Raw genomic sequence first — 13,911 nt, forward strand, 5'->3', positions numbered from 1 at the left:
AATTTAAAGTTATGAATAAGTTATTATGATGTGTTTTTGGTTTATATAATATTTCTAGACTTGCTATTTGACCCTTTATTAATATGTGTACTAGCATTTGATAAAGACGAATAACTGGCTTTTATTAGAGTTTTAACGTGAAAACTTAATGAGGATAATTGAGAAGCTTCTTTTGTTATTTAATCAAAATTATAGATCCTTTATTATAGTTTTTATTAAGAAAAGACTAAATATACTATTTATATTAGTATAAATATTATAAAATCCTCTGCTAGAGATCTCTGAACAATTCGTATCACAAAGGGAGAAAGGGAAAGCTTACTACCAATCATATATCATGTTTTATTTTCTTTATACAAAATATATATACAAATTAGCGAGAGAGAGAGAGAGAGAGAGAGAGAGAGAGAGAGAGAGAGAGAGAGAGAGAGAGAGAGAGAGAGAGAGAGAGAGAGAGTGTGTGTGTGTGTGTGTCCTGGGTCTTTCAAGGTATACTTTTTTCAAGGTCTCGATTTTTTCTCCTATAATTTATACTTCCTTAACCACCGTATCATTAAAGCAATTGTTTACAGACCTTTGTCAAAATACATATCACACATTTCTTCTTCTATCAATCCCTGTGTTACCTAATCTATTAGAATATCATCTTGCTGTTTCCCTGATATACTATGTAATTTCCTGTCTAATATGAATTTTTTTTACTTTTCTCTTTCGCACAATAAAACTAATATTCTTTCAATCCATTCATTTTTTAACATTTCCCACATCCATCTTAAACTTCTCGTGTAGTTTATTTACTGATTTCCTTTCCTCACTGGGCTTTTTCCTCTGTCGGAGTCCTTACGCTTATTTCGTCGTCCTTTTTCAACTAGGGTCGTATCTTAGCAAGTAATGCAATCGCAATAATAATAATGTTGTGTCCTATCTTTCATCGTATCAGTTGCCATCATTAAATAAACAATAGTAATTTTACTAGCCTTTTCACACTTATAGCTGCCACCTTTTACTTCTAAGTCAATCATCTTGGCCTTCTTTATATTGTCTGCATTCAACAATTCTCACTTATATATTCCAAATCCACTGCCCCATTATCCTTTTAGGTATGTTAATGTTAGCACCAATTGTTCAATAGAGTCCGCTCCATCTATCTTATGGGAGAGAACAACCTTTCTCTCACCATAAAGTTTTGCTTATCTTCCACCCAAGATTTTGATGCTTATTTTTATTTTTTCTCTCCATTTCCTCACTATCTTATGCAATTTATACATGATCTTCCCCTCTATCGTGCGACATCCCATCAGCTAATGTCTCATTCCCTTCACAAATCTCTTTTGTCCTCTACATCCCTCATCTTTTACCCACATAAACTCTGTCCTGTTCAAAGGGCCTCATGGAGTAGGCATTCGACACACACACTGGTCGTACCTAATGTGGGTTACAGGGTCACGTAGAAATGATTGGCCATATGAAGACCTGGACGTCTGCCAGGGACCACCATCTGGGTTAGGGCCCTGGGGACCTCCAAAGGGAATGTAAAAATCAACTTGATCCAACGTAGTTACGTACAACACATAGTGTATTTCATGGTAACGTACATATCACACTGTTTAAGAAATGGGCCATTCCAGATGGGCTATTTTAGACCCGTCAGAAATAAAATATTAGACCTAAAAATATGCTAGATCAAACATTGTTGGCACAACTTAAAACAAGTTGATTTAATTGTACACATCTGAGGGAGTTCAGAATGGCCAATTCCAGACAAATTCTTTGCTGCATAGGTCTGCCATACACGCCCAAAGTTGACACCCACCCTTTTGTACGGAAAAAAATTATGTAAATAATATATAAAATGTACTACTTTGCAATGCCAGATAAAGTATAAAGTGACCCTTGTTAGATGTACTGGTTGCTGTATTACGTCCCTTAGAGAAAAATAGGCCTAAAATAAAGGTAAGACCAAACATTCTTGGTACCATTCGAAACACAGTTCATATACTTCTAGGCTACACATCTCAGGAAATTCAAAATGGCCAATCCCAGACAAATTATCTGCTGCATTATGTCTGCCAAACACGCCCAAAGTTGACCCACCCACCCTTAGCTGTTGTAAAATTGTTATAAATCCAACAAAATTCTACTCAGTGAAAATATTTTTCAATGAAGGTACTATTCCATTGTTATATTATTCCACTTGCCAAACATTCTAACTCCTACCTGAGGCCAGCCACACACACAAAACAAGAAATTAAACTTTGTTTGGATAACATAAATTGTACCAAACAAAACAATGGTACCTGGAAATTCTTATAAATGATGTATAGAACCTTCAATAGAATATCAAAGTATTTACTAGGATTCTAATGTTACAACATATGCTGCGGGACAAATTAAACCTAACCTTCCATTACCCCCAGAACATTTCAAGTTACAAGCCATCTTCACTTTCAGAGTCATCACTCTACCATAACTCCGATCCAGGACTATCAGCGTCTTCATACTCTGCAACATTATAATCATTGTCCCTCTCAGCCTTATGGCTTGCTAGATCTTTATTCTCAAATAGAACAATGGGCTTGGTAAGTCACATGAATCAAACAGGAACGTAACATGCGAAGCATACTTTATAGTTATGTAAAGAAACGTTATAGAAACCTCATTTGAATTTTAGGATAGAGATGGAAGACGCATTTGATGGCACACCATTATACAGGGGCGGCTCTAGGGTTTCTTGTGCCCTAGGCTAATATTTTAATTTGCGCCCCCAGGCTCACCAGCTAGGAGGTCTGGGGTGAGCAGTAGCCAGTAGCTCCTTATTGGGTGACATTTCGGGATAGTTTAATTGTAAATCCTGCTACCAAATATTAAGTTGAAATGCATTATGCACACACACGCGTGCGCGCGCACACACACACACACACACACACACACACACACACACTCAGTAAGAGCATCATATATGTCACCAATTTGGTAACAGATGGGTTTTAGTGCATCTATCCGACTCTCCCATCGTGTTTCACTCAGAGGTTTTACTGTTAAGCTTTGTACATGACGTTTCAGTACATCCCAACGATGAGTTGAGGCTGAGAAGAATACATAGAGCTTTTGTATCAGGCCGAAAATAATTAGTTGTTTCTAAGCAGCAACTTGCTGCATCTTTCACCATAAGATTTAATGTGTGCTAAGCATGGCACAAACAGCGCCCTGGGACTTCTTTGAAGGATTTTCTTCTGTACACCATTGTGCTTGCCTTTCATATTGCTGCCATTATCATAACCTTGACCTCGTAAGTTGTCAATGCACAGATCCATTTTCATGAACTCTTCCAGAATAGTTTCAGCCATGAATGCACCAGTGGTTTCTTATAGTGGCACATAACCCTAGAAATGTTTTCTCACAGCTATCACAGCATTATCTTCATCAACTTGAACAAACCTGATTATGACTGTTATTTGCTCCACATGACTCACATCAGGTGTGCTGTCCAAAATTATTGAAAAATATTTTGCAACACGTGCATTCTTCCTTAATAGCATTTGCTAATATGTCTATCAATTTATTCTGAATGTTTTTTCCTAGATAATGTACATGTGTTTCTTCATTCCTTATCTTCCACAGATGTTCACTCATAACTGGATCAAACAATGCCATTAGTTCTACAAACTTTAAAAAATTTCCCTTTCCTGCACTGTACAGTTTTTCATTTGTTTCTCGAAAAGAGAGATTCTGCACACCAAGTACCCTTACTAGGGCAAAAGTCGTTCCAAGATTTGTTGCCAATAATTTTCAACTCTTTCTCTTGCACACCGGGTTTCATCATCTATTGTTTTGTGTTTCTTCAAACGCTGCTCAAGCTTTTTCCACTTCCCCACATTGTCCAAATGATCAGGTAATTTTTCATGTGATGACAGTAATGATGACAAGTTTTTCCAGTCTCGTAATCCAATACCAGAAAGTGAAGAAATGCGTTTCATGCCAAACAGCTTGCAACAGAAACACATTACAGAATCAGTTGACACTGAATATTGTAGCCACTTTCGGTGCAAAACTTCTCCATTGGGTAAATGTCTTTGATAATGGAAGCTCGAAAACTTTCTCTGGGTTTTATCTCTTGGAAACCTGATATCCAATATCTGCATGGGTCCATGTTGCACTAGTTGCTGCCTTAACTGATCATCATGGATAGTCCATGTTGCTGGATCACTGTAGTCTATATCAGTCAGTGTAGGCCTACCAGAGTGCTTTATTGGTGTGTTACTTTCTTCATCCTTGGTCACTGTGCCTTCATTTTCAGACTTATCTTTGTCTGCAGTTTCCTGAACGTTTACTTCAGTCTCTGATTTTTCTTGTGTACTGGTGCTGTTTCCAGCTTCTATCATCTTACTGTTAGCTGTCTCTGGTTCATCTTGCGTATCGGTGCTGTCATTAGGTTCTATCTGTGCTACCTCTGCTGCTGTCTCCGCAATCTGGTGTGTAGACACGATGTATACATTAGGTACCCCCACTGCTGTCTCTGTTTTTTCTCTCGCAGACCTAGTGATGCTGTCTTTACATTTCATCTCTACTTCCTTGTCTGTCTTTTTCTCTGATTTTGCATCACTTGGGGTTGCATCATGAGATTCATGGCCGCAGCAGATACTTCAGAAATGATCCTTGTCGTTTGGCTTCTTCTTTTTCTCGTTCAGCTTTACGCTTGCGATACTGAGCTCCAGATGGGCGCTTAGACATGCTGAAATAAAAATGTTAATGCAAGCTAAATATTGAGTCACTTTGACTAAGCAATAACACCTATTTTATATATACATATATATATATATATATATATATATATATATATATATATATATATATATATATATATATATATACATATATATATATATATACAGTACATATATATATATATATATATATATATATATATATATATATATATATATATATATATAATCACACACATTTCAATGTACATACACGCACACACACACACAAACACACACACACACACACATATATATATATATATATATATATATATATATATATATATATATATATATATATATATATATATATATATTAATATATTAATATAAGCTTTAAGCATATGATCACATCATATTTGATTTAGCACTGATATTGCATTAATAATTATGTTAAATATTAAACCCAATAAAACTCTCCAAAAACACATTAAACCAAATAATTCCCCCCCCAAAAAAAACGTGGGTTGAGTAAAAAAAAATCCAGCCCTGATATATATATATATATATATATATATATATATATATATATATATATATATATATATATATATATATATATATATATAAATATATATATATATATATATATATATATATATATATATATATATATATATATATATATATATATATATATTTATAAGTATAAGGTTTTTTTGTGGATCCACCTTCCTTAGGGTTCTCTGAAGCAATCTGATTGGGTTGTCACAATGACAAGTTTCGGGAAAATGATTTATATGCAAATTTAGCGACGGCGTCACGCCATTACTGAAAAATCGATTTTCATCAATATTTTCAAAAGTAACATGGTAGCATCATGAAAATTAGAAACAGCTTTCATGATCCTAGCATGTACTATATACTTTTGAAAATATTGATGAAAATCGAATTTTCGGTAATGGCATCGCTAATTTGCATAGAAAAGTTTTTCCCCAAAGTTGCCATTGCGACAACCCAACCAAATTGCTTCAGGGAACACTAACGAAGATGAATCCACAAAACAAAACTTATACTAGAGACCATTCATGGGTTCACCATTGAAACCATGGGACGACCAAATCGACTAATACATATATTTTTGTTGCACACTGCATATGCACTATATGTGTGTGTTTGTATATGTATGTATATATATATATATACATATATATGTATGTATACTCTATATTTATCCACGGTATAACTATAACTATATATATATATATATATATATATATATATATATATATATATATATATATATATATATATATATATATATATATATATATATATATATATATATATATATATTATATATGTATATATATATATATATATATATATATATATATATATATATATATATATATATATATATATATATATATATATATATATATATATATCATTAAGCACTGGTAAATTAAGTTTGGTAATTTTCTTATTTTATTTTATTTATTCATATATTTTTTTATCTTTTTTATTCTTTATTTATTTAATTTTATTTTTTTGTGTGAAGAAAAGCAAATCGTCATTAGCCTTTAGCCCCCCATGGACGCTCAGGCCGACAGATCATTACAGATCTAATCCCGTTATCTCCATTTCACATACACGTTCACTTTTATATAAGTTCGAAGAAGCGAAAACTCATGTAAATCCGCAGACACCACAATGTACGTTCAGATTTCAGGGCCCCGTGAACCTGCCACTTCAACCCTTTTTGCCTGCAGATACCACAGAAAATCCAATTCACCTACGTTTCCGGTTGCTCGAGCATCTATATTATTATTATTATTATTACTTACTAAGCTACAACCCTAGTTGGAAAAGCAGTATGCTATAAGCCCAGGGGCTCCAACAGGGAAAATAGCTCAGTGCGGAAAGGAAAAAAGGAAAATAAAATATTCTAAGAAGAGTAACAACAATAAATATCTCCTATATAAACTATAAAAACTTTAACAAAACAAGAGGAAGAGAAATAAGATAGGAGAGTGTGCTCGAGTGTACCCTCAAGCAAGAGAACTCTAACCCAAGACAGTGAAAGGCCATGGTACAGAGGCTATGGCACTACCCAAGACTAGAGAACAGTGGTTTGATTTTGGAGTGTCCTTCTCCTAGAAGAGCTGCTTACCATAGCTAAAGAGTCTCTTCTACCCTTACCAAGAGGAAAGTGGCACTGAACAATTACAGTGCAGTAACCCCTTGGGTGATGAAGAATTGTTTGGTAATCTGTGTTGTCAGGTGTATGAGGATAGAGGAGAATATGTAAAGAATATGCCAGACTATTCAGTGTGTAAGTAGGCAAAGGGAAAATGAACCGTAACCAGAGAGGAGGATCCAATGTAGTACTGTCTGGCCAGTCAAAAGACCCCATAACTCTCTAGCGGTAGTATCTCAACGGGTGGCTGGTGCCCTGGCCAACCTACTACCTGGTAGGAGGCTTTATAGATAACGTTACTTAGTTTTTTGATGGTAAGAATTACTGTCCCGTAATAATAATAATAATAATAATAATAATAATAATTCTCTCGAACTGCCGTTCTTAAAAATCTAATTGCTCCCGGTAGGAACCCCACTCCCTGGTTGGGAACCAGTAGCCTACCACTGATCTACAAGTTGAAAATTTTTAGCAATAACTAATAAGGCCTACTATAGTTATGGTATTAGATCAATGATTCATCATAGGCCTAAAGCCTAGGTCTATTATCTAGATCTAGGCTCACAGTCACTATCCGTAGCCATAGGGACCATTATGATCATAGGCCAACATCTACTGTACATAGCCCTTAGAATTGCTAGGTAGCTAGGCCTACATCAAGTTACATGCACTAATATTAGCAAGAAATTTTATGTCGATGTTGTGATCTATCGGCTACCCTCCGACATCTATACTGTGTAAATTAAATCAATGACCAAAACTTAGGCCTAGGCCTACCTGGTAACTGGTAAGTGATGAATCACGAATTTGGTGGAATCATATACAGGATCTACGATTCTACGGTCTACCAGGGAATGTTGAAGACTTGAATTAATTATTAGTAGCCTCACTCTCGAGTCTCAACTTGTCGACATGAAGGGGAATGTGCAGTATGTCTGTGCTCCAAGATTTCCCCTCACGGTCTGACTCACCAAAGAAAAGAAGTGAAGTGCCTTTGTAGCTTTCAGACGAAACACTAACTTTACTTTTAGTAAGACGGAGTAGACGGTAACTTGTTTAAAACACGTTCCTCGATGTGGGTTGCAGCATAAAAAAATAAATAATTAATTAAAAAATTCTGGAAAAATGCCCGCGCGGAGAGAGAGAGAGAGAGAGAGATTCTGCTTGGCCCTTAGGCGTATGGCATGATGTAATCTCAACAATATCATAAGACTTCGTCATTTTTGTTTTTATGGTAAGCATATCATAATTCATTCTAGAAATAATATTCTTAGATTATTAAAAATAAATAATTCTCTTTTTAAAGAATTGGTGCAGATATATTTGTCAACTGACTCAAACATTTAACTACATTACTTTGTTTTCCGTCTATTCAGTATTATTCAGTTCAAGTAAACTAAATGTACCCTTGCTTTATTGTATTTGAATGTAGTATAAAACTGCGTCATTCTTTAGGAAAATACTTAATTTTTGTTGAACAGTTTATGGAACTATGAAAAGAAGTCATTGTAGCTTTCTGTATATTTTTCTTTATTGTAATATATATATATATATATATATATATATATATATATATATATATATATATATATATATATATATATATATATATATATATATATATATGTGTGTGTGTGTGTGTGTGTGTGTGTGTGTGTGTGTGTGTATAATTGTTCTGTATATATATGAAATTGCTTTGCATATATATTTATTTGTTTATTTATTTATTTATTTATTTAGTTCCCAGTTCTTGCACCCCCTTCATTCTTGCACCCTAGGCGACTGCCTAGTTTGGCCTTAAGGACGAGCCGGCCCCATGGAAAACCTAATCCAGTATAATCAAGTCCACAATCCTTGATTTTCTTATATTATACCGAAAATTATGACGTTGTTATAGTTTGATTACGTAAGATTTAACCTAATTAAAAAAGACTAACGGAGAATGTTTTTTTGTTCTACTTCTGTTTCGTAAGGTTACATTGTTAAGGGCGTATCCCATCATCTCCCTTAGATACACTATAAGAGTCAGACTTCTCAGCCCTAATGTTACTTGAGATATTAATGTCTTGAGAACGTCATCTATCATATGGAAAGAACCTTCGATGATGTATTTTTTACGCTGCTAAATATGACAGAATGACTTATATATTTGTCTGTCCCAATTCACATGACTTCTCTTAAACAGTTATGAACAATCAATGAAACTCGGCAACTATATCTGTGATGTAACACCTTATAGATCTTTATTAACTTGGAAAATCTGGTTAAATCTAATAACTCAAACATAGGAACTTATTAATGTTTGGCTTTTAGAGATTTCGATGGCTTTCACTTTCTTATCGACATATTGTAATAGCATTTATAAAACATTTGATTGCTAAAGGTTTACATTTGTATTCAAGTATTAAGAGCAGCGGTTTCCTTCAGTTCCAGTGCTTTATTGCGAGTCATCATGATTGAAGACGAAGCTAAAAACATAAGTAACAAATTTTGTTAAATTTTCAAACATTAATTTTCATCTTGGAACCTGACCTTTAGATTTAACGTACACCGTTTCTTAAAATTCTAGTCCCAATAATACTTGGCCATAAGGTAGGACGTAAAGATTATATTCTGCCTAATATTATAACATAAATGTTTTTCCATTCCTAAACTTTTTATTAATCGACTTCCTTCGCACGTATCCTAAAAAAGATGAACATATATGTATTTAAGACACGTCGGACGATTCAAACTATTATTTTCTCATTTTTCGAAGCAATTTTACTTCAGATAGTATATATAAAAAAAAAGAATACATCTTATAATGTAGGTGGTTCATCCTTGGATTATTCTACTCTTGCCCACAGAAAACTTGCGGGCAATTTGCTACGCATTTTCTTTCCTTTCTGAGACCTGACCAGGACAGCTATAACAAGTCTTGATCCGTCTGACTTTCTGATTGTCCCAAAGTTTGTCTTTTGTATGTTCTATCTTTTTCCCATTCTTTTCCTACGTCTTTCTTACAATTGTCTTTGACATAACAGTTGTGGATTTGCATTAATAACATGGAAAGAACAATCCGACAACTGAACTGCAAATAAGCTAGAAAGGTACTATATTTTCATGATATAATTTTTTTACAAGATTATGCCTTTGGCAAACAGCTATTATGACAAAATAAATGAAATCAAGATTTCACGGTCTCTAATCAAGAGGTCACCGTTAAATATAAATAAAGTAGGCAAATGCGAATATTCCTATAGCAAATACTTTGAAGCCATCCAAAATATTTTCCGGTTGAGGCAGATTACTATCTTCTATGCATTAGTTTTGGATTGTAAAGACCGATATTAAAATTTTGAAAAAATAATATAATGCATGATTAGGCTGAGACTATTAATGATTTATCCTACTAATTCTGTAGTCAATGTATTTTATTTGCTAAATTCAATAATAAAATATTAATGTAAATCAGAAGTTTGGTTAAATTATTGACAATTGACAACTATATGATTGTTATTTATCAAGGTTTTCTTCGCAAAATGAAACTCAAGCATGCAGGGAATCTAATTTCCCGATGAACATGCTCATCATAGACCCTTTCTAAGAAATAACCTCTCTCTCTCTCTCTCTCTCTCTCTCTCTCTCTCTCTCTCTCTCTCTCTCTCTCTCTCTCTCTCTCTCTCTCTCTCTCTCTATAATTTTTGATATTATGTAGTAAATATATGAGAGAGAGAGAAAAAAAAAACATTATTTAATGATTTCCCGAGTTTCCGCAAATGTTCCGGAAGAAAGAAACGAAAGATATGAAATTTAAGGCTGGTTTTCATCAGGGAAAAATAGCTTTAGTATCAATAATTTGTGATCCTGAAAAAAATGCTCTGGCCCTTTTTGTGTGTCTAGACCCACAAAATTTGAGGCCCTTTTTCGGTGTCTGGTGGGTCTTATGTAGCCGGCCCTATGTCGGGCAACGGTCACTTCGTACTTTATCTTTCATTTTAAACACGGATTCGGTAGCTTCCGTCCGCACCTTTCATGATCTATCTACATAATTTTATTCCAAAGCAAAGGGTGAATATCAACTTTTGGAGTGACTGGCAGACATAATACAGCAGATAATTATTCTGGCACTGGCCATTCTGAACCCGCCGAGTTGTGTAAAAAATATATAAAGTTAGTTTCAAAAGGTACCAAGAATGTTTGGTCAAACCTAGTTTTATTTCTACTTTTTTTTTTTTCGTCTCTGGCGGACGTACCGCAGAAACCAGTACATCTGGCAAGTGCCACTTTGCTCTTTGTAAGATATTATCTCTCATTCTAAAGTAGTTTCATTCAGTACCTTTTATGCTTTATCTACTTCCATTTACAAGAACAGAGGGTAGAGGTCATCTTTGGGCTTGTCTGGCAGGCATAATGCAGCAAATAATTTGTCTGGCGTTGGTCATTCCAAACTCCCTGAGATGTGTATAATTATATACACTTTGTTTTGAGCAGTACCAAGAATGTTTGGTCTTGTCTGTTTTTTTTTAGGACAAGTATTTGGTTTTCGGCGGGCCTAAAGCAAAAAAGATGTGCACGTTAGCCTGAAATATATTGTTTGTGGTACGTAATTACGTTTGATAAATGTGATTTCTTTCGCCCCCTTTTGGGGGTCGCCAGGGATATAACGCAGCAGGTGGTCCCCAACAGGTCTTAATATGCACAATTATATTCTACATGACCCTGTGTTCCACAATTGGTACTATGTTTGTAAGACCAAACCCTCCCTGGATTTGTAGATATGAATGAAGTGACTTGTATTGCGGAGATTTTTCTTCACACACACACACACACACACACACACACACACACACACACACACATATATATATATATATATATATATATATATATATATATATATATATATATATATATATATATATATACAAGGTTGCTAAGCTCAGTAGTAGTGTAAAAGGCTCATAATGATAACGTTCAAAGATTCAAACCACATATACTGTCACCAGTTGTCCAAGCTAAATGGGTATGAGGTAGGAGTCAAGTCTAAGAAATGGAGAAAATTTATGAGAATATCTCAGAAAGTCGTACTGACTTGAAGTGGTAAGAGGGTATATATATATATATATATATATATATATATATATATATATATATATATATATATATATATATATATATATATATATATATATATATATATATATATATATATATATATATATAGGTATATATATGTGAGTGTCTCTTCGTCTTTTACTCATGATGCCTTGCAGTTGATCTCACTAGAATTAGTATGGACCGGTAGGGGTCTCTTGCCTTAGTTAGATAGGCACTGTGCATCAGAAGGAACTGGCTATCCTCTGATGTATATAGCCAATGAATCCTCTATGGATTTAGTCAGTCATGGAAAAAGAAGATGACAGAATGGCCCTCAGTCCCGGGCATAGCGGGGTGCTAAGAATCCCCCGGTGTACCGGTTTCAAATTACCCCCTCCAAATCTTACCCCCCGGTAATTTGAAACCAGATTCAAACTACCGGGGGGTAACTTGATACCGGTTTCAAGCTACCCCCGGGGGTAATTTGAAACCGGTTTTATGCTACCCCCCTGGTTTCAAATTACCCCCCTCGTTTTTGCGCAGGATCTCATCATTTATGAATATTAATAAATTGCTTTTAATCAGGGTCAACACAATCATTAGGTTATATGTATATACATGTATTGTTTCACCTATTGGTATCGTTTATCAATATCCAGCCTTTATCCGTCTTATGTTTATATCTTAGCTAATAAATGTCGGATATTCCATTATCAGTCATGGGCGCATATTTTTCCGAGACAGGAAGACGAGGTGAAATTTGATTTTGACGGTTATTTTTTCCATTATTTGAAATATTTCATAATTATATTGCAAGCAAATATTATATAAGGTATAATCAACATATTGATCATAAGTATATATGTATACATATATATATATATATATATATATATATATATATATATATATATATATATATATATATATATATATATATATATATATTGTATATATATACAGTATATATATATATATATATATATATATATATATATATATATATATATATATATATATATATATATATACATATAATACATGTATATGTATTTGTATGTATGTTGTAAATACTATATCATTCATGATATCTGTAAATAATTGACACTTTTAATAAAGCAAAATTGTAAGCAATTATAACAGTTTTAATAAAACGTGGTACAGTACATGCTGTTTGCTTCTACTGTACTTACATTGGTTGTTTGTATACGAAAACACCTGGACTACGGTAAAGTCGTTACACTTTATAGCCCTTTATGGATGACATTGAACACAACTTGTGTTAATCTCACAGCTGTTGTTACTGATTTTAGCCTAAGGGCAGGCAGCTGTGTGTTATCATGGGCTAAATCAAATCCTATTTAAACCATCTTCCAGAGTAGTAAGTGATGGATTCGTGTATGGATTTTTTTTTCTCTGTTGTTGATCTCGAAATGGAAAATTATTGAAAAACGGTGTCATAAAATGCTTAAGAATTTTACCTGAAATGTATCATAAAGAAAAAAAAAGACCTCTCCACATGGTCACCTGTACATTTCCATGCGGTTTATATAACACTTCTGCCCCTTTGTCATAGCTCCATTCTTTCTTATTACTCATTTCATCAAATGACAAAACAGCAATACCTAGTAATCGAGACTTCATACCATCTTTAAAGTCCTCTGGTTTAAACTGAATCGAGCTAACAGTAGCTTACACCACGTTAATTCTGTCTGCACGACAACATGCATGTTGGTAATTTATATTTGAGCTTTTATTTTTTACGTGCATAGCATCCAAATACTACGAAGTTACTATGCATTATCAGTGACAGAATAAATGAATAAACAAAGAGATATATGGACACAAGGAGTTCTATTGTTATATTGCAACTATGGGTATGGTCAAACCATTTTAAGAGCAAACTCGGAGCCCAATAGC

General features: G+C 33.9%; 2 protein-coding genes across 2 annotated transcripts in view; both read right to left on the reverse strand.

The window, feature by feature from the left end:
* Positions 1–481: 481 nt before the first annotated feature.
* LOC137614680 (zinc finger MYM-type protein 5-like) lies at positions 482–7,904 on the reverse strand. The gene is made up of 2 exons (XM_068344365.1): positions 7,687–7,904; positions 482–4,732 (listed from the first exon to the last, which is right to left on the reverse strand). Exon 2 carries the CDS (start codon positions 4,560–4,562, stop codon positions 3,750–3,752), a length of 813 nt encoding a protein of 270 aa, XP_068200466.1. The 5' UTR covers positions 4,563–4,732; positions 7,687–7,904; the 3' UTR covers positions 482–3,749.
* The window catches only part of LOC137614932 (DNA-binding protein HupB-like), a 47,037-nt gene continuing 37,749 nt past the window's right edge, over positions 4,624–13,911 (reverse strand). Inside the window, exon 4 of the mRNA XM_068344582.1 lies at positions 4,624–4,732. Coding sequence (XP_068200683.1) covers positions 4,624–4,732 — 109 coding nt within the window. The remainder of the gene's footprint in view (positions 4,733–13,911) is intronic.

Source organism: Palaemon carinicauda, chromosome 21 (genome assembly GCF_036898095.1).
Source record: "Palaemon carinicauda isolate YSFRI2023 chromosome 21, ASM3689809v2, whole genome shotgun sequence".
NCBI classification, from domain to species: Eukaryota; Metazoa; Arthropoda; class Malacostraca; order Decapoda; family Palaemonidae; genus Palaemon; species Palaemon carinicauda.

Coding starts and splice junctions, on each gene's coding strand:
- LOC137614680 (XM_068344365.1), bottom strand. CDS start 4,562: ATGAAATGTAAAGACAGCATCACTAGGTCTGCGAGAGAAAAAACAGAG.